The sequence below is a fragment of the Chamaea fasciata genome, unplaced genomic scaffold, assembly GCF_029207755.1.
Source record: "Chamaea fasciata isolate MVZ Bird 193981 ecotype frontalis unplaced genomic scaffold, bChaFas1.0.hap1 SCAF_8, whole genome shotgun sequence".
Classification (NCBI taxonomy): Eukaryota; Metazoa; Chordata; class Aves; order Passeriformes; family Sylviidae; genus Chamaea; species Chamaea fasciata.
In genome coordinates this window covers 33,652,146-33,671,067 of record NW_027094093.1, presented here as the reverse complement: position 1 = coordinate 33,671,067, position 18,922 = coordinate 33,652,146, and the positions used below count along the sequence as shown (strand labels likewise).

Sequence of the window (18,922 nt, the reverse complement as noted above, 5' to 3'; positions counted from 1 at the left end):
AAGAGCACATTAAAGCTCACAACGTGCATTTGGCTAAGGCATTTCTGCAGTAAGGGCAGTATTTCTCCAGAAAACAAACTGTACCATCATCACACCAGGCTCTTCCATGTCTTTGTTCAGATCCCTTTTCCAGGCTGCAAAGGACACAAATGATGTCAGCACACAGCTCTGGGGGCAAGGACCAAGGAAAGATTCTCTTCCTTTCCGAATGATTTCTGCAGTTCCTGCCAAGAGCAGTGAGGACAGCTCTGCCCCCACCCACTCAGGAACAGGCTACTGAGCCCAGCACTCACAGCACAGCCAGAATCTCTCCCTTACTGTCATTTCCCTTCACCTGCTCCCAGCAGCTGATACCCAGGAGAGGAGGACAAAGTAAATTCGGCAAGGTGCAAATGGGAAAAAATACTTGGCCTAGCACGTGAAAGTGACACCAAGTCCTTCCAGCTCAAATTCACTGGAAATAAAAGCACTCATCACCCTCTGCTCTTCGATTATTTGATGAGTCTTCTGTTCTGAATATTTGACAAAGATGTCCAAGAAAAAAGATCACAACATAAGCAAACTGCAATTGCCCCATTGCTCCTCTGCTCGTTCCTACTGCCCTGCTGGAGGGCATTGGGGTGAGCAACACAAGTGTCCTCCTTCACTTCACCCCCAGCTTCACTGTTTAGGCCAAACTTGCTGAATAAAGAGCTTCTGACAACCCCATACACGAGTCCCAGCTGTGGGCAGGTGAGCAGTGGTGCCTCAGCTCCACCCAGCCAGCCACACCCTTGGGAAGAAAAGCAGGTAAAGATTACAGAACTATGACAGCACTACTGATGGTTCTGTGGTAAGAATCTCTACACACAGCTAAATAAAGCTTATTTTTATTACTGTTGCTGTCCCAGTGGCACTGAACATTGCTGAGCCAGCCCTAAGTTCCATTCTTCTAAAGAATGAAGAAAAGTATTCACGCCAGATGAAAAGATTCATCATTGTAATTCATGCAAAAGCACAAACCAGGTTTACTGTTAAAGACAATCCCAGTGCAATAGCAGCTTCCCCTACATATTTTTATCCAGGGGAACCAGGAACAAATGTTTAGTTTGCTCTCTGCAAAAAGCAACAAGATTATGGATTCTTTTGACAGCACTGACAAAGTAAACACAACAACTGTTCATAGAATGACTACGAGCAAGAGTGTAGATGTGAGTATTTATTATACAAAGTGGCCCCAAATTCAAAATGCTCCTTGTTTTATACCACATGGAGCACCCTCAACAGCTGATTATTAAAAAACCCCTTGTCCTTTAAACCTTACTCCAATAAAGTCATAAAATACCTGCACTTTTTACCTCCGCTTCTTCTCCTAACTGCCCAGAATATTCCAATACCTTACTGGAAAACTGCAGCCTCCTGCTGAGTGTGCCCCTTGGTTACCAAATCAACACATTCGGAACACCCATACTATCTTTTTTTCAGGATAATTCTTCCATAAAGTGAGTTTTTATACTCTGCTTAAGTACTTCAATTACAATTTGTACAGAATATTCAGAGGTGAATCTAACTGGGGCACGCTGCCCCAGTAAACACCACATATTTAACTGGGTGGCAAAACAACTAGAATGAAGTATTTATTGATGTAAAAAGTAACTGAAACTGCCAACACTTCATTTCTCTGATGAAGTGTATCTAAAGAAAAAGGATTACTAGAGCTACTCAGAGATGCTAATTTCAGACATACAGACCTCACCACTTTTGCAGGCTCCCAGAGCTGCAGCAGGTTTTGGGCTTGTTTTAATGAGTCAAATGTTGGATACCTGCAGAGCAGCATGGCAACCTGAGCTCCTATGCAGACAAAACAACAGTGCCTTTCAAAGTCCCATGTTACTGATTTTAAACACAAATTTTGTATGATTATTTATTTGGATAAATCCCTCCATGCGCGCATGTCAGGGGTACAACAACATTAATGACAACATAAAGGAGGCATATAGAAACTCTAAAACTAAAATAAACTAAAACCAACCTCTGAAGAGCAGACGCCCTCCAGGATTTAGTTTTGCCAAATTGCAGCTGTAAACGTTTCCCAAAGCTGATGCAGATGAGTTGAGCTCCTGACAATAACTTGGTACCCCTACATTCCCTACCTATCCACTAAGGAGAAAACATCTTTACAGCAAAGATTCAAGCCTTGGGTTATTCCCAAATTATTTATTTGGAAAGACCATATTAAACTCCCTAATGCATCCATCTTATTCTCCCTGTTCAAGTGGAAATAAAAAGCTGAAAATCTGAAAAACCCCAGCACCCCAAAGAAATAACACACAAACCAGCCTCGCCCACATACACAAATCTGTATTTTTTTAGAAACACTGGAGATTGAATATGCAAATTATAAGAATGTATTAATTATCATTAATCATTCCTTCACAAAGACTAGAACTAATTGGAGAAATAATTTGAGAAAATTGAAGTACATGACAGAAAGCATTAAGATTCATTAAGTTTCAATTCTCTGGTCTGTCATCTTGTCAGAAGTAGATGCCTGCTATTCTAGCACTACTGGTACAATACTGAGTATTTTCCTAATCTAGTACACAATTTAACCCCTTTTATAGTTTGTTCTGAGATTAACTACATCTGACACCACACATTTTTTTCTAAAGGCACTGTCACAAGGAAATTTGCATCTTCATTTCTTTAAATCAGCAAAATTGAACTTGCTCAAATTTCACTCTAAAGCATTTGCAGATTCACTAGGTATTCTGTATTTTTATTTACATTATTTGAGAGATGCCAGCACACGTTCAAAAATCCCACAAGAGACGAACAGCAGGGCATTTGAAGAAAAAGCTGCATTCAAAAACTATCCACCCTGCTCCATACCCACACCTCAAATTCATCTTTCCTGGAACAGCCAATAAATATGCAAATGTTTTATGTCCCTTATTTGTGGTCCTGCAATAATCCTCCTTGTCTGAGTAGAGTTGGTACAAACTCTTAATCCAGCACAAGAACCCCCAGTCCTGCTGAGAGGGAGGAATGGTAGTGTAGGAACTCCCTGATGTGTGTGTCTGGCAAGAGCAGCCCATCTGCAGGAGGTGACAGGGACAAGATTCACCATTTCACCGACATTTTTTTCTCCACTTCAAAACATATGGTGTGAGCTTTACAAAAACCACCACAGCTCTTAATCTGTGGATGGCACAAGTACCAGAGGCAAGATTAAGTCTTTGCTGGAGGCAAACATTTTAGTTGCACGCTTCAGTAGCAAGTAGGTGGTTTGTTTAAAAGTTTCAAGACTCAATAAACACAGCTGGGGTAGAAAATTGTATACGTAATACATACAATCAATTTCAAAGCTTCCTGAAAAGTCACCAACTTAAAAAATTGGAAAATATAAATAGTTTATGTGGCAATTAAGGTTAAAATAGGTCAGCCTGGAGTTGGAACTTCTGTGCTTTAAGATTTCACCCTATTAGAATGTTTTTGCATAGGCTTCAAAATTTACCTTTCTTAACTGAAATGGCTCCGTCAGCTGTGCAGGGAGAAATGTGGGAAGTCAAAAACTGTAACTGCTTAAAATGCAGCACCGGTTGTCTCCATTCTGAGCAGCAGCACCAAGTCTGACATGGTGTAATTTATTTTCTGCACGACTATCACTGCCAACGCATGAAACATGCATAAGTTGGGCAAAGCAGAGATTTCCACTCATTATACACCTACCCTTGATTGAAACACGGCACCTGCACGAAAATATTTGTTATGCTCCAAACTCTGCCAAGAGTGCAAGACAAAAGTTGGTGTCAGGTAACATTTTCAAAGAAGGATGCTGATCACCAGGTATTGCTGCAGCTCTGAGCCTCCTTCAGAACATTTTAACCAAGAGCTAGAAACACTCCTGGTACTTTCTCTAGAAGCCAAGGCCATGCAAACTCTGCAAAGTTGTTTTTTTCTTCCCGAGTCTCAAAATCGCAAGCTTGTTTCTGTTCTTTATTCTTGACTCGTGAGAAGCCCAGTTTTACACTTAGAGCACCAACTTCACATCCTGTCTAAAATATAACTTATTGACGCCCCCTGGAAAGCCATCCCAAAGCACGCACGAATTCTCTCAGCTGAGCCTGGGATGGGTTTTTTTTCTTGGTGCAGTGCATGTAATGGAAAAAGCAAATCTTTTGCATCTCACATCTGAAATGCTTCACTCGACTCCTTGTATTTTTTCCAACTTTCTCTGAGAGTACAAAGAAGGAATCTTCAAAACTGACAACAAAAAACATGTTCTTCTAGTGGAAAACTGCCAAGAAGTTTGCAGAAAAATAAACTGTTCAAGACTAATTTTAAGTGGCAATTAATAGCATTTCCTGTCAGCACACTATCACAATGTTAAGTGCAAAGTTATTTGCGTGCAATGGAAGCAGCTGCATCATTAATCTGATTTACTTAAAAAATGTGGCAAATAAAATTTGTAGTGCAATACTTAATATTCTACCTTGGACAGTAATTGTAACTGAAGCCATCTAAAACATAGAAAACCATTAATACTGTGAAGTTTAGAGCAGTGGCACAAAGACTCACTTTAATCAACTTTAATTTCTCACCTGACTGCTCAGGCCGCACTCAAATACTTCAACATCAAACCATCCCTTCAGCACAGGGCACGGCAGGAAATTCTGTACAGCAAGAGATGGTTTTTATTCTATCAGCCTCTATCACCAATTGAGATTCAGTATTTGAGCTTCTCCTTTTTTAAATAAAGAGGACATACACAGGACTGCACCAACACTGTAAAATACTTTCAACAATATTCAGCTAAAAGGAGGAAAAAGCTTTCTTCATGTGCACAGTCTCCACACAAAAACTGGAATTTGCTATAGAAAGAAAACAGGTGTTTTGTTAAATCAATGCTCATTGAATCAATTTTGCTGAATAACAAAGAAAACTTTTTATGATGACAAGATGAACAACTGGGAGGAAAACCATCTTCAGAAAGGATAAAAACATAGCCTTCTAAAAAAAGAAACAATGAAGCTTAATATTCTTTTTTTTTAATCTGGCATTTGAAGCTCAGATCAGACATTTGGATTGCATAAATAATTCTGATACCACTCACAGTGGTAACCAGTCCTGCACCCTCAGAGGTTACTGACCTGTGTGTGGGGATGTGAGTTATGCCACTATTGACATAAACCCCACGAGGAACCTCACACTGGATCACTGTGGAGTCAATTAAGGGATGTGTATTTTAAGCACACCTGGAGAATTTTGCACATACCTACCCAGACACACCTTTTTTATAAAATAACTTACCTTGACATCATCATTTGCAGGAGTTCAGGGTGTCCAAAGGCACGCACACAGAGCAGCCTATCAACAACCCCACATATCACTGCAAAGTATTTATAATCACATGAAACCCCTGCACTCCCCATACAGATTCCTCTTACTGCCACTTCTCCTGTAACAAATGCCAGCAGCATTCCTGCTGGATGTGCTCATTAGCAGCCTTTACTCTTTGGCACCACAAAGGATGATGGGTTTTGATGGTGGGTGGAAGAAAGAAAGCAGATTTCAAACCCACCAATCCCACCTTCATTATCACAGAATCAACTCTTCTTGTCCTGACAGAGTCTGTGTAAAGGGAAACACTTCTCAGGTAGGCAAGTTAAGCTGTCCAGAGCTTTAAAGCGTCAAAACAGAAAAATAACCAAGTTAATGGAGATAAGAGCAAGGCTGCAAGATGATCCTCCCCAAAAGAGGTTCCCAAAAGCACAGCAGCATATTTGACACTAGACTGGCAGTGCTGGTAAAATACCTTTCTCAAAGCAAAGGTAGCCATTGGGAACAAATGCAAGTACAGACAACAAATAAAGACAGACACACTCTGTATAAGTAACAACTTTATTGTAACTTGATGTGCTGAAACGCAAAAATATTTTCAGCAACAAGGTACAAAAAGTATTTCACCAATAACATCAGCTGATAAAAAAAGGCTGGATGGTTTGATACGACTGTTTACATATCTGAATTCTCTTTATCATTTCCACCCCAAAAACAGGTCCAAGTCATTTCACTGGTTTAACTTCTAAAATAGGACTCATTGATCTTAAGCCTTCAAAAACCAGGTTACAAATACAGTGAAGTTCCTTGCAAAACACTTGAAATAGTGAATTCCCTTTACAAACATAGTCCATTTACTGTAAGCAGAAGCCAAGATATGAGACTAAGTGTCTTGGCTAGCCTAGGAGCTAAGCTCTGCACTAAACACGCTATCGACACCAGACAAAGAGGACAAGTAACATTCCATTTGTCAATTACAAAAAAAAAAAAAAAAGAAAAAAAAAATCAATTGAGCTTAAGAATTTTAATCAACTGCAAAATTCAACAAAATTCGACAACAATTCAGGTAGCAGTACCTCACATTTGCAATTCACTGCCTTCTGTGAAACAGTTTCAAATACTGCACATGGCTTTTATTCTCCCAAAGGAGAAGCCTTGCTGTGAGGATTTAAAAGGAACACAATCTCTGTGTAGGTCTTCTACTGATCTGTGCAAAGGTGAATTTTATACTAAATACTCAATGTTTAGAAAAACATCAGAACTAGAGTAACCTTGTGTCCATGATTATTACATTTTGACATACACTTATCTTGTAACAGCAAATATTATCACAATATCACGAAAATATACCATTACTCAACTTGTATCTGTAATACTTATTCCACTTGTTTGTGTAGTTTGTACCTCGGTGAAATTGAATTTAGGAAGCAAGAATCAACATGCAACAGAGGTCAAATGCAACTTGAACTTTTCCATCTCAATTGTATACCAAAGAGTATTCTTCTTCACCTTTAAAAATACATTTTACAAAGGCCTTGCACCCTGTTAAATCATCCCTTCATTGCAAGAGTTTCCTAAAAAGGCACAGTGTGTTCATACTTCTGCATGCAGTAAATGGACTAAGAAATAAGGTTTATTTATTGAAGCAACTTCCACCCAAAGCATCTCCTTAGGAGAGGTCTGAATGGAGGAAAAAAAAAAATAATATATATATATATATAATACATAATAGCATTTTAACAGCAAATTGAGTCCTTATTTTTAGAAAGTCACCCTTGACAAAAAACACCACACAGTCACACACACACACACGCACACACACACAGGACACATGCAGGGTTCTCCCCAGAAAAGCATGGAAGTGGTGGTTCACATCTGTCTGAGAGAGTAGTGTTGGCAAGCCAAAACATGGCACCTTCATACGGCATACTCCTAACCTGGAGGGAAAACTAGGAAAAAAACCCCAAGATTTCAGCCTGGAAAAACCTGACCATTGATTATCGGACCGTTCCTGATCTGCTGCACTTCCAACTGAGGCTTTAAGGGCAAGTTCTTGAGATGTGGGGAATGAAACTTCCAAAGGGGAAGGTTGTAATTACCAACGTCCTGTTCCAGTGAGAACACTGCACGTAGGTAATTAATAAGGTGAATAATTAGTGCACTCACTTAAGAATACAGCAACTGCTTTACCTTTCCCTCAAGATCTGGCAGAACTTGAAAACATAAATAAATAAAGTCCAGTCTGAACAGATGGATCAGTAGAGGGCTCTTTCCTGGTAGGGGAACACACGGTTCACACTGCCTGGCTCAAGGAGGGGACACTCTATGATGCAGGTGATATCACAGCACAGTGCCTGACATTTTTTGGTACATAGTGTGCCATTAGGCTTTAAAAAATAATAACTTCTAGAAATCCTTAAGCTAATCCATCTGATTACTGTGAGTTGTTACTTTAGAACAGGCTGGCCCGGGCAATCATTACAGCATGAAATATTCAAGTCACTCTGCACGTGAGTGCTGTGTGTTTTACAGTGATGAGGATGAGGAGCTGTAGTCCCAACACATTTCACAGTGCAGCAAAAACATCATGATTTTGGAATAAACACCTTCACTTCCCTGTAGCGGAGAATGCTTATGAGACCATATCTTAGATGAATATTTAAAAATTGATAAATCTCTGTAAACATATAATTTGATGCCTTGTATATTATTAGAATTTCTGATTTTACACTTTAGCCATCATAAAGATTTAGTTAGAGGGTAAGAAAGATTCATGTTTAGAGGTCTTAGTCTTCTAAATTGAACTGGGCATTTTTTTCCAATTTACCTTTGTAAGTGGTTTACCAGATGCCAAAGTATAAAATTATATATTCTCTTCTCTAAAAAATTTATTAAGAGCAAGTCAGATGAATTTCAATGAAATGAGGATGGAGAAAAGATCTGAAATTCTTCCTCTCTCCTCCCTGCACGACTTTTTTTAATAGGCAAACTCAAACCCTTATGCAAAGACATTTATAAATTAAGTGAGATCTCTCCTCCCCTTCCCCACTGCAAAACCCAAGTCTTCCCCCCCCAAAAAAAAAAGAAATACAGCATATTATCACTATTACAGTAAACTCAATGCAATAACTCAGGGAACATTTAGAGTGTGCACTACTGCAGACTTTTCCTCCCAATTGTAAACAAAGCTATCAAACACTGAGGATGTTGATATTAAAGCTAAGGTTCATATAATAAAGAACTGGCCCGTGACAAGCAGTTTACAAATGTTTCATCCTTTTCACATTATGCAGAATTTCAATACCATCCACAATGCTAGTACAATAACTGAAATGCAAGACTGAGCAAGTCTCCGCTTGCTGATACCATCTGACATTTCAGGGAAATACTCCTCGATGTGTGCACAGCCTCCCCAGGTGTTGGTGGGAGCCATGCATGTACGTCAAGATGGGAAAAATCCCCTCAAAAGTTTTTATCATTCACATGCCTTTTTCAAATAAGCGAAAATATTCTGTTACTTAAATATGAAAGCTCGCAATAGCCACCTTCAATTGAGTCTTAAAAAGACATGCCTTTCTTTTCTAACAAAACTAAATCCCATGTGGCTGTGGGCATCTTAAAATGTATCTAAAAAGTTAAGCCACAATTACCTGTACCTCATTAATTCATCAAAAGCAAAATATATATGTACCACACAACATACAAAAGTTACACGTGAAAAGTGCATATTCAAAATCCATTTGGCCCATTTCCTCAATTTACATTTGGTCATTCTATGCATCCTTGACTTTTCTATGCAGCCATACGCTGGGATATATTTATTCCATATACAACACTATTCCTTCTCACATTGAACTCTTTCACCTCTCGTTCAGTTCTGCATTAAATGTAAACTAATGATGGACCGTAAAGAAACACGAGCAAAAGGTTTATTCTGTGTTTCTTTTCACCGCTTGGACAGCTTTGACACACACACAATAAGCATTACAAACTGTAATGAAAATACATTTTTGGGCCAAACCATTGCATATTTGCCCCCACAATGAAAAATAAATTATGTTCAAAGCAGTATATTGCCATAAATAGCCTGTAGGCATTCGCTGAAGGTAAACAGGCTCTCCCTATATTTAGCACTTGCCTAGGGTACATGATGTGCCTCTGGTTCAAGTGCTTTTAACGAGAGGCCAGTCAAAACCTTCCAGTTAGCACAGGACCAAACTATAATCTTTTCTTTTCTTTTTTTTTCTTCTGAAAATAATGGAAGATCCCTTTCAAAAATTAATCTTCAGTTATCAACTTTACTGCATTATGGAGCTAGTGCAATCCTGCAGAGCCTAGTCAAAAAGACAAGGCACATTAAAAAATAATAATAAAAAATCAAGATACATTAGACTATATGGACTAGAGAGTCATTGAAGATAATTTAAGGCCTTTCAGTGAATTAGAGTAATCAGTCTAATTTAAAGCTGAGGATTAAACCATAAATTATCCATCTGAAAAGCAAACAATAGGCTTTTTCAGCTTCTGTTCTGTGGACAAGGATAACAAAAACTCTTGTTATGGTTTGTGAAAACACCTCTGGACAAGGAGGAGTGGAGTCAGTCCAATTTCTCTAGAGTTCATGGAAGATTTCAGGACTGTTTTAGCCGTTTGCGTGGAATGCCAAACTGTGGACACTGTGCAGACGCCAGAGCGCGAAAGGCCTCGGCTACTAAGTGAGGGTGGGAGTGGATCATGGACTTCCAGCCTGCAGTTTCCATTATGTCTGTTGCTTGGCTGAAAACAGAAGCATTGAGAACAGTCACACAATTTTACAAACCAAACGCACAGCAGAGAAGAGCAGGCAAGGCAGAGGTGCTGCAGAAGGGCAGTCAAATATTGTGGATGCCAGTGAGGGTGCCAACAGAGACAAGCAGCAATTTGCAATTTGGGCACAGAAATATGATCAGATGTGGGACAAAAGGTACTTGGTTCAGCTCTACTCAGTACCAGCCAGACTTCAGCTACAAAACTGTGTCAGGATAACCACCTTGAAATTGCTCAGGAGAAACAATAAGGAGGAAAACTACAAGAAAATGAGGTCTAGTGCAGAGACAAAAAGCAAGGAAGACACGATAATCTCATTACATAAAAGGGCATGCTCAATTTGGGGAGAGAGAAGGATGACAAGTTGAATCAGCTGAAACTGCAGCAAAAATGATGTAGCTCATCTCCAGAAAGAGCCATGAAGGCAGATTAGCTGGCTGGCTCCAGATCCCTTCACTGGGAGCCTGCAGTCTCAGTTCCAGTGGAGCACACTGAGAATATTCACTCTTTTTCCAGTGCAGATTATGGGCCACATTCAAAATAGCTTTCAATGGCCACTGTTGATTTTTAACTAACACAAAAGCAACAACAGATTTCAGCAAGTATCATATTGACACTCAGGAGATTAAAAACTATATATTTACTCAATGTGTGTATTTTCTTTTTGGTGAACTAATATAGAAAAAAACCAAAAAAAAAATTCACTTTGCACATGAAGAATATTATACTGGCTGGGTTGCATGTCACAGGATAAATCTGTAATTTGGAACTAATATGCATCAATCCCAAGTTCCAATTGCTCTGCATTTTCAAAAGTCTTTCATGAGCACCCTCACATTGCTCCAGGAACATTAGCAAGCATGAAGTTATCAGCTGACCTCTACATCACATGATCCCTAAAACACCTTTGGCAGATTTCTAATGCAAGCCTTTAATCTGCTGCTGCAAGTCAGTGAAGGTAAGGGCCTTGAGAAACAATACCAAAGTTCAGACTCCCTGGTGCCCAGAGTCAGTAAATTAAGCCAGGCCCTCTCATATATTTCCCTGAATTACTGTAGATGTTTTAGCTGAAGCAAAGATGACCAGCATGTTAACTAGCAAACACTCAAGACAGAAGTCAGTTCAGGAACTTCCAAATCACTTGAGGAGAAATACATCCAGTAGTTACATAGTTACGATTCTGAACTTATCTCTATTACTGGCATTTTACTATTTACCTTTTACCACCCACTTCTTTTCCACATCATGCTCAATCATTATACCTGTAAAGCCTTTTTGAAGCCTTTTTTTTGTTTCAAGGAGAAACAATAATTTAAACTAAGTGGTACAACACACCCTGTAAGTTCTCTGGAGATCCTGATGGTAAGAAATAAGTGCTCCACTGCCCTTTACACTGTTTGAGCCTACCACCAGCTACTCTGCAGCTGGCTGCCTTCCACTCTGTGATTCACCTGAGCTGCTGCAATCAGTGCCAGGGCCTGAGCCACACAGTCTCAACCTATTTCCAGTGTAGGCAGGAGCCCTTAGAGTCAGAGGGACCTGACTGACGAGTTGTGTGGCCTCCAGAGCACTTGTGCTGGCATGTGGGAAGGTGCACAAACACGTCCCCAAAGGCAAAGAGAGCAACTGCCCTCCTTTCTGTGGAAATACTGCAGGCCCAGACTGACCCAAGCAAGTCTCAAACCCACACTGGGGTTATCACTCCTCCAGGCACAAACCTGGCTACTCCTGAGAATGGTTTTCTCTATTAAGGCTGCTTCCATCTTCTCACAGCACTATGCCCCTGGGAGAGGGAATGAAAACCAGCTATTGTTAGGATCTCACACTGGAGAGCAGTTAACATTCCCTGTCATTTAAAGGGGGAGTCACAATCATAACTGGGGTAGCATCTGCTGAATCCTACTTTACTTACAGTCAGTGACAGGCCTCAGTAGTGTGGAAATGAAGCAACAGTTCTTAAGATCTGCAGTCTACTTAGCAGTGTTTGTACAGAACATCGTGGGGCAGGGAAACTTACTTGCTATTCCAGTTTTTCCCATCTTTACACCCAAGTTGTCTAAGAACACTGCACCTGCAAGAGAGAAGCGTGCTAATATTGGAAAAAGTCCACCAAGAATAAACACAAATATATTTAGAGTCTCATTAAGTATTACTTGCCTGTTAATAAAGTCTATTGCTTGTGCTTTTAGCTGTTCAGCGCTGTGCAAATCTGCGAGGATAAGAATGTCAGCAACATTTTCTACCGAGAGGTTACTACAGAGTGCCTCCTCACACATCACCTTCAGCCGTTCCAGTGCATACTGGAGAGAAAGAAAAACTGCACTAATCATTCCTCAAACTCATTCCTTCTGTCCTCATCTCTGCAGTTCTTAACACGCTTCCAGCTAGGCTCGGTGCCTCCCGAGTTTAACCTCAAACTGCTTCCTCACAGGTACTGCAAAGCACAACGTGCTGCACTGAACAGTTCTCAGATGTGTCACAGGCATATCAGGCTTGGCACAAACTCATTACAGGCCTTGCTGACAGAGTTTTTATCACAACAACAAAAATAACTCGTTCAGAAGTTTTCATTTCACTTCTGCTTGGTAAGGGAGGAGGAGCAAGGAACCAAATCAGCATTGAATGGTCTCTAAGTGAGGGCAAGAATTGATACACTGGGGTTTCATCAAACTACATTCTTTAAAACAAATTTATGTTTAGCCCCAAACCATCTCTGATTTTCCTAATTTCCCTCATACCTTTGATACAGCCTACAAGAAATTTGATGGAAAATAACTGCATTCCCATATTATATTTTGCATGAATAAACCGTACTTCTTTTTTGAAGGGCGTCACAATCTGAACAGGTTTCATTTTTATTTTCTGGTGTTGCAATCATATAACGCTACATTATAATAGCCTCTACATTTATCAATTATGCCCTAAATCAAGGCCAGCATTCAAAAAAACCTTAATTGCTGGGCTGCTGTAAATCACTTTACCTCAAAAAATCACAGTAGAAAAAGTATTTCAGAACAACAAATTTAAGTGTAGACAAGATCCCAACAAAGAAGAAAGATCAGAACTATTATGTTTGTAGAGAAGACAAAAAGATGAAAGTTCTAACGTAGCAGTACTTTAGGGAAGCATAGTTAATTCAAGAACTTGGATAAATCTTCCTGAAGAATACAAAGATCTAGTGTACATTTTACTCAAAACCCTATTTTCCAAATCATATTAATGATCTCCAATTTGTAAAAACATTGATACTAAATAAATACCTGAAACACTTTTCTTTAAAAAAAGATTTATCGGTCTTCTACTGTTAAAAAGTCTATTCTTTCCTATCTTCCTTTATTTCTGTTGAGAACTGCTTCTTATGTTTTAAAAAAGCAAAATTTATATCAAACAATCTGAATATAAGATTTTTTTTTTTTTAAATCAACATTCCCCAAGCAAACATCAGGTTTGGGAACTTTGGAGTCATTTACTTACTTTGTCTGCAGCTGCCAACAAATTGTCAGCCATTTTTTCAAGGTTTGGTGCTTTTCCCGTGTAAATGAATCTCATCATTTCTTTAAAAACTTCAGGGTCTACATCATTTATTTCTACACGATTCTGGTAAAGAAGAAGAATCAATAAAAATCTTTGGAATTTAGCTACAATTTCTAAGTGAATATTAAACATCATCTGCATGAATGCTACAGGTTTTCATTCACTATGCATCATAAAAAATCCTTACAAATTTAAGGTAACATTCAACAATGTTAAGCCAAAAACAATCAAAAAATCTCTTAACAGTTAGGTAAAAATGAGCTGGAAAAGCTTCAGCAATATAAAGTAATTGCTTTTTTTTTTTTTTTTCTAAAAATGCATAAGAGTCTATCACACAGACTGTACATAAAAATCAAGACAGCTTCAGCAATATTTAAAAATGCTTCTGAGTTTCCAACACAAAGGCAATGTGTTTGGAGTATCAGAAGTCAGAGCAGCAGACAAAACAAATTGAGCCCTTCTTGGCTCAGCTTAAACTGAGTCAACACAGGGCAGGTTTTGTTCTGAGGATCTAGAAAGCAAACACATTGAAATGACATCACACAGCTGAAGATTGTCCTAATACAAGAGTGGCATTGCAAGCCTGACCAATCCCATAACAGTATCCCCTACAAGCAAGTAATGAAGTAGGAAATGATGTCAAAGATGCAGAAGCAAACACCAGACTTTTGAATGGGGTATAAAAATGCCAGGCACAGGAGATGAACATGGTCTGGTTTCCTATCAGTATTTAGGAGCAGGGCTGCACTGGAAATCCACTGCTAACATGAAAGCAAAGGCCTGGCATGGCACATTACTCAAACTGTGACCTGTCCGGATTTCTTTCAGTCCAGGAACCTCAATAAAATGCTCCCAATACTCCAATTCCACCTGTGACAGTTTCCAAACTGGAGAGGTGCTGGGAAGGAAAGTGACCCTCAGCTGTACCACAGCACCACGTTCACCTCATGTATTTGTGCACACAAGCGGCACCTTGCAGTTTTCAAGACCAAATGATGATCACCTATCATAACCCTTTTGTGAGGTGATCAATTCCTCACTTTTTCATGGATTCTGCTTATAACCAACCCATTTTTGATAATTCTTCTTCAAGAAAGACACAAACAGCTCCTCACTGTGGGAGATATCAAGTGCATAAAAGCAGAAGCAGTGCTCTGCTGATTAAGTAACCACCCATCAAAACACTTACACAGGTCAAGTGCCTGCAGAAGCTGCAAATGAAAAGAAGTGTTCCACTGCCTGAGGGCTTAATTCCAGTCATAATTCACCTCTTGTTTCTTGGTTACCATAAAAAACACTTCAATACTCTACAGCAAAACCTTAGTCAAGTCAATCAGCTGATAGGATACAAACTGAGGCAAAAAGGGGGCAGAGATTACCAGGTCAATCACACCTGTAGCTAATGTTTAAGAACATTATCTAGGGCAGATGCAAGTACCTGAAAAAATCCAAATCCTCCAGCCCTTTTCCATTCTTTCTACACAACTTCCCTCAGAATTCACCAGGAGAGGTTCAGGAACTGTCCCTCCTGCCCTCATGCACCATAAGAACCCTCATCCTCCTCAATATGCTCTACTTCAAGTTTTCCTCTTTCACAAGGTACAAGTATTTACCTGTAACATCTTCAGTGAAGCTTACCTTTTTGCTTTCCTCCATTTCATGTTCAAACATTGCATTGAAAACTGGAGATCGTGCTGTACCAGGAAAAGTAAATATTAAATAAAATCGAATTTTAAACTTATAGCGATTTAAATTACAAAAAAATAGCAATACAAAAGTAGAAAGTACCTGCAAGGACAGATTTATGAGCTTTGAATTCTTGTCCTCCTACATAAAAACTGCAATCTGTAAATCTTGTTGTTTCCCAGAGATTCCCTAAATCTTCTGCTAGTCGACATTCAGGTACCTTCAAAGTGTTTGTATTAGACTGTCCTGATATATTTACTGAGTCTTGGACCACGCTTACCTAACAGAAAATCACAGCAAGACAACTCCTTCATTACTGAATGCCAACAATAATTAAATCACAGTACCTATTGCTTGAATTCCAACAATTCCAAAACAAAGCAAAAAACAGTGAAGCTTCTGGCATTATGCCAGATCCATAAACCAATGCTTAACAGTTTACTTTTAAGTAACATAAAAGAAATAGGGCTTACTTAGAGACTCTAATATTGCGTACTTATCCAACCAAAACAAAGAGAGAGCACAACACCACATGCCACCTGACACAAATGCCAAAATAAATGACAGACACAGTTCTTAAAAAACCAGGGGGAACAAAAACAAGTTAATGCTATTTCAGAGTTAAATTAGCAGTTCACACATCTGAGTAAAATATACACTATATAAAATTCTATACAGATCATCAGGATCCCATGGTTACAGAAGTTTCACAAAAACAATCCACAGAATTTTTCAGTAAGATATCCCTTAATGTACTGACAGTTAAGTTTATACATAACCTGCAGTGTGATAATGAAAACTAAGTGTAAGTAACAGCTCCTTCATTATTTCATTTTACTTAGTCCAGTTGAGGCAGGAATCACAAGCAATTGTTTTCCAAACAAGATTCAAAGCCATAACTTTAAAATACAAGGTGTAGTAGGTAAATTCAATAATGAAATGCATGCTCACAGGATGTAACTTCTGTACAGAAGCAGTTAAGAAAATTGAAATATGTGCATTTGAAGTGAGGATTCTGCCATTATTCCCTATGCTTAAGAATTTCATACAGGAATTAAACAGGACAGCAGCACTCTTTGCTGCTTTTTCAGTTATCTTCACATACTAAGTTCTTATAATCAGTGTGTTAGGAAAACAGAAGAGCTAAGCAGATTTTGCTTCTCTTGTCTGAGAGCCCAGACCTGAGAATAAAACCTTCTTAACAAGCCATACTACAAGATCTTGATCACTCCATCTCCCAAATACAGAAAATTAGGATTAGATCTTAAGAGAAAACGCTGATACTGTTAGGACCATGGCTTTGGTTGATTTCCAAAGGCATGTGGAATAAATCTGGCATAAAGCAAAAACAGCACAGCTCAGATTCACAGAAAGTTGAGGCAATGCAAGCCAAACTCCAGACTAGAAGAGGAGGAGGATGATCCAATTATGACAGCAGCTTGGGGATTTGAATCACCGCCTAATTCCCTGTATCATCTCATACCCCCCTGTGAATACAAGAAATTCCTTTATATTCTTCCACCTTAAAAAAAAAAAAAGAAACCCAAAGCACAGCAAAATTTCCCTTTTACAGTTAGACCATACATTTATAACATAGAAAAAAATCTATAGAGCTATTTCCCAGTTTTCATATACACAGTGATTTCAGGAGATATACATACACACAAAGTTTTAGTTTAGCCAAGCTCATCTTCTGTGGCCTGCGGAGAGTTCTGCTTTTCCAGAGCCTTGACTCAAAGTTCATGGTCCCAGTTGTCCACACAGCATCCTCCTGTTAGCTACAGACAGCGCCTAGGGAAAGTCATCTACACACTCTTTAAGTGCACTTAAATTGATCTCTGACCTTCCAAACTTCTGTTTTAGAACTGTTTCTAATACATATTGAGAGCTGTGCAACACAACAATTTGCTACTGGTCATCTTTTTAAGATATAACCCAAGCAAAGTTTGAATTCAAATCTCCCCCACCCTCGTGACCTGGCGTGTATTGTCCTTTGAAGATTCTAAATACAAAGGATTATAGGGGTCTGATATTTCATATCTCACTTGTCCAGACAGCCCACCATAAATCAAGTGCATCCTCTTATTATTTATAATTTATTTAAATAAAGCTGAAATCCAATCAGTTTATTCCCATATTACTATTGAAAACTTGTCAACTTAAACAAGTTCTGTGTAATGACACTTCACAAGGATCATGTCCATGATTTTCTTAATTTTGAATCTGTGGTAATCTAATGGTAAGAGTGATATAAAGACTCCTTGGACTCAGGTAAGAGATCTGTGAAAGCAGAGAACATGCTATTCCATTAGCAAATGGAACATCTGCAAGGCTTCAGTACTTCCAGATTATATGGAAAGGAAGAATTGAGTGAAACAGACATCAGTGTGCCCAAAAAACTGAGGTTGTATTTAGTCACTAGGTCACTTGCTGGTGGCAGCACCAGACTTTACAAAGTATTAAGCTTAACAGCCCTTCAGGTCCAATCCAAGGGCATACCCAGCTGATCTTGGGAATCTCTGGCAACAAAGAAAGACCATCTTTGCGGCCAAAGACAACCAAATAATCTTCCTGCAAGCCAGCAGGAAGAAGGGCTAACCAACAGACAGTAACCAGTGACCTGCACTAAATACCTGCTACATCTGACAAGCTTTATCAAGCCAAGTGAAATATAGGCTTAAGAAGTGGAAAGCCAGTTTTCCAAAGAGGAAACAAGTAGGAAGGCAAACATGGAAGTTGGAGCTTAACAGTCAAGTTTTAAAAGGACAAAAAACTTCAGGCTTGTCTACAGAAACAGGTCCTTCAAACAACACCTGTCATTTCTAAGGACAGCTGAAGAGCTTGTATCACACATCCAAAGAAAGAAATTCTTAAAATATTTGGATTTCTGAGCTTTTCCTTCACCCTGAAACAAGCCAGAAGTTATTTTAACATGCTCACTGTGAACAACTAAATGTTTTACTTCCTTCAACATTTATAATCGGGGTAGGTCCAACATTTCACAAAAGCAACTCACATTAAAACATTGAGACATTTTGCAGGAAAACACAGCTAAATTCAGTGATTAGCATCAAAATTTAAATAACAGTATTTCTCTGTGGAAATTCAGTATTTCCTCTCCTTACGTTTTTTAAACAAACTTAATCTCTAAAATTAGAGAGTGATCTATTCCAAAACCACATGCTACTTTTAAGAGCTGTTCATTTACATCAAAGTGTTCATTAGGAGGACAACTTAAGAAGAGAAAATACTCTAAAGTATCTTTACAGAGCCATAAAACACTTGTTATATCTGCTTTTATCACCCAAATAATTGCATTCATAACAAATTTATCATGCAGCTAATTTAACTTGTCTAAGTGAAAATAAGATGCACTGTATTTGCAATATCTAGTCTCAAGGGCCACATTTCAATTATTCTTCCAACCCAGCATAATGACATATAATTAAATTGTAATCTTGCCAAGACAATTTTACACATTTCCTGTAAATACACAGATCAAAGCAAATTTATTAGCAGTTAGAGCATCTATCATCCTCCTAAGTCACTAATCACTTTATGGCACCCAGATAAC

General features: G+C 38.8%; 1 protein-coding gene across 5 annotated transcripts in view; it reads right to left on the bottom strand.

Moving 5' to 3' along the window:
• Positions 1-5,869: 5,869 nt before the first annotated feature.
• Positions 5,870-18,922, bottom strand: part of SPOPL (speckle type BTB/POZ protein like) — a 33,193-nt gene continuing 20,140 nt past the window's right edge. For all 5 annotated transcript variants that reach the window (XM_066190394.1, XM_066190396.1, XM_066190397.1 and 2 more), the window contains exons 6-11: positions 15,451-15,628; positions 15,301-15,356; positions 13,603-13,725; positions 12,286-12,428; positions 12,146-12,199; positions 5,870-10,098 (exon numbers count right to left, since the gene is read on the bottom strand). In XM_066190394.1, the coding sequence (XP_066046491.1) occupies positions 9,954-10,098; positions 12,146-12,199; positions 12,286-12,428; positions 13,603-13,725; positions 15,301-15,356; positions 15,451-15,628 (699 nt within the window). In that variant the 3' untranslated portion in view covers positions 5,870-9,953. The remainder of the gene's footprint in view (positions 10,099-12,145; positions 12,200-12,285; positions 12,429-13,602; positions 13,726-15,300; positions 15,357-15,450; positions 15,629-18,922) is intronic.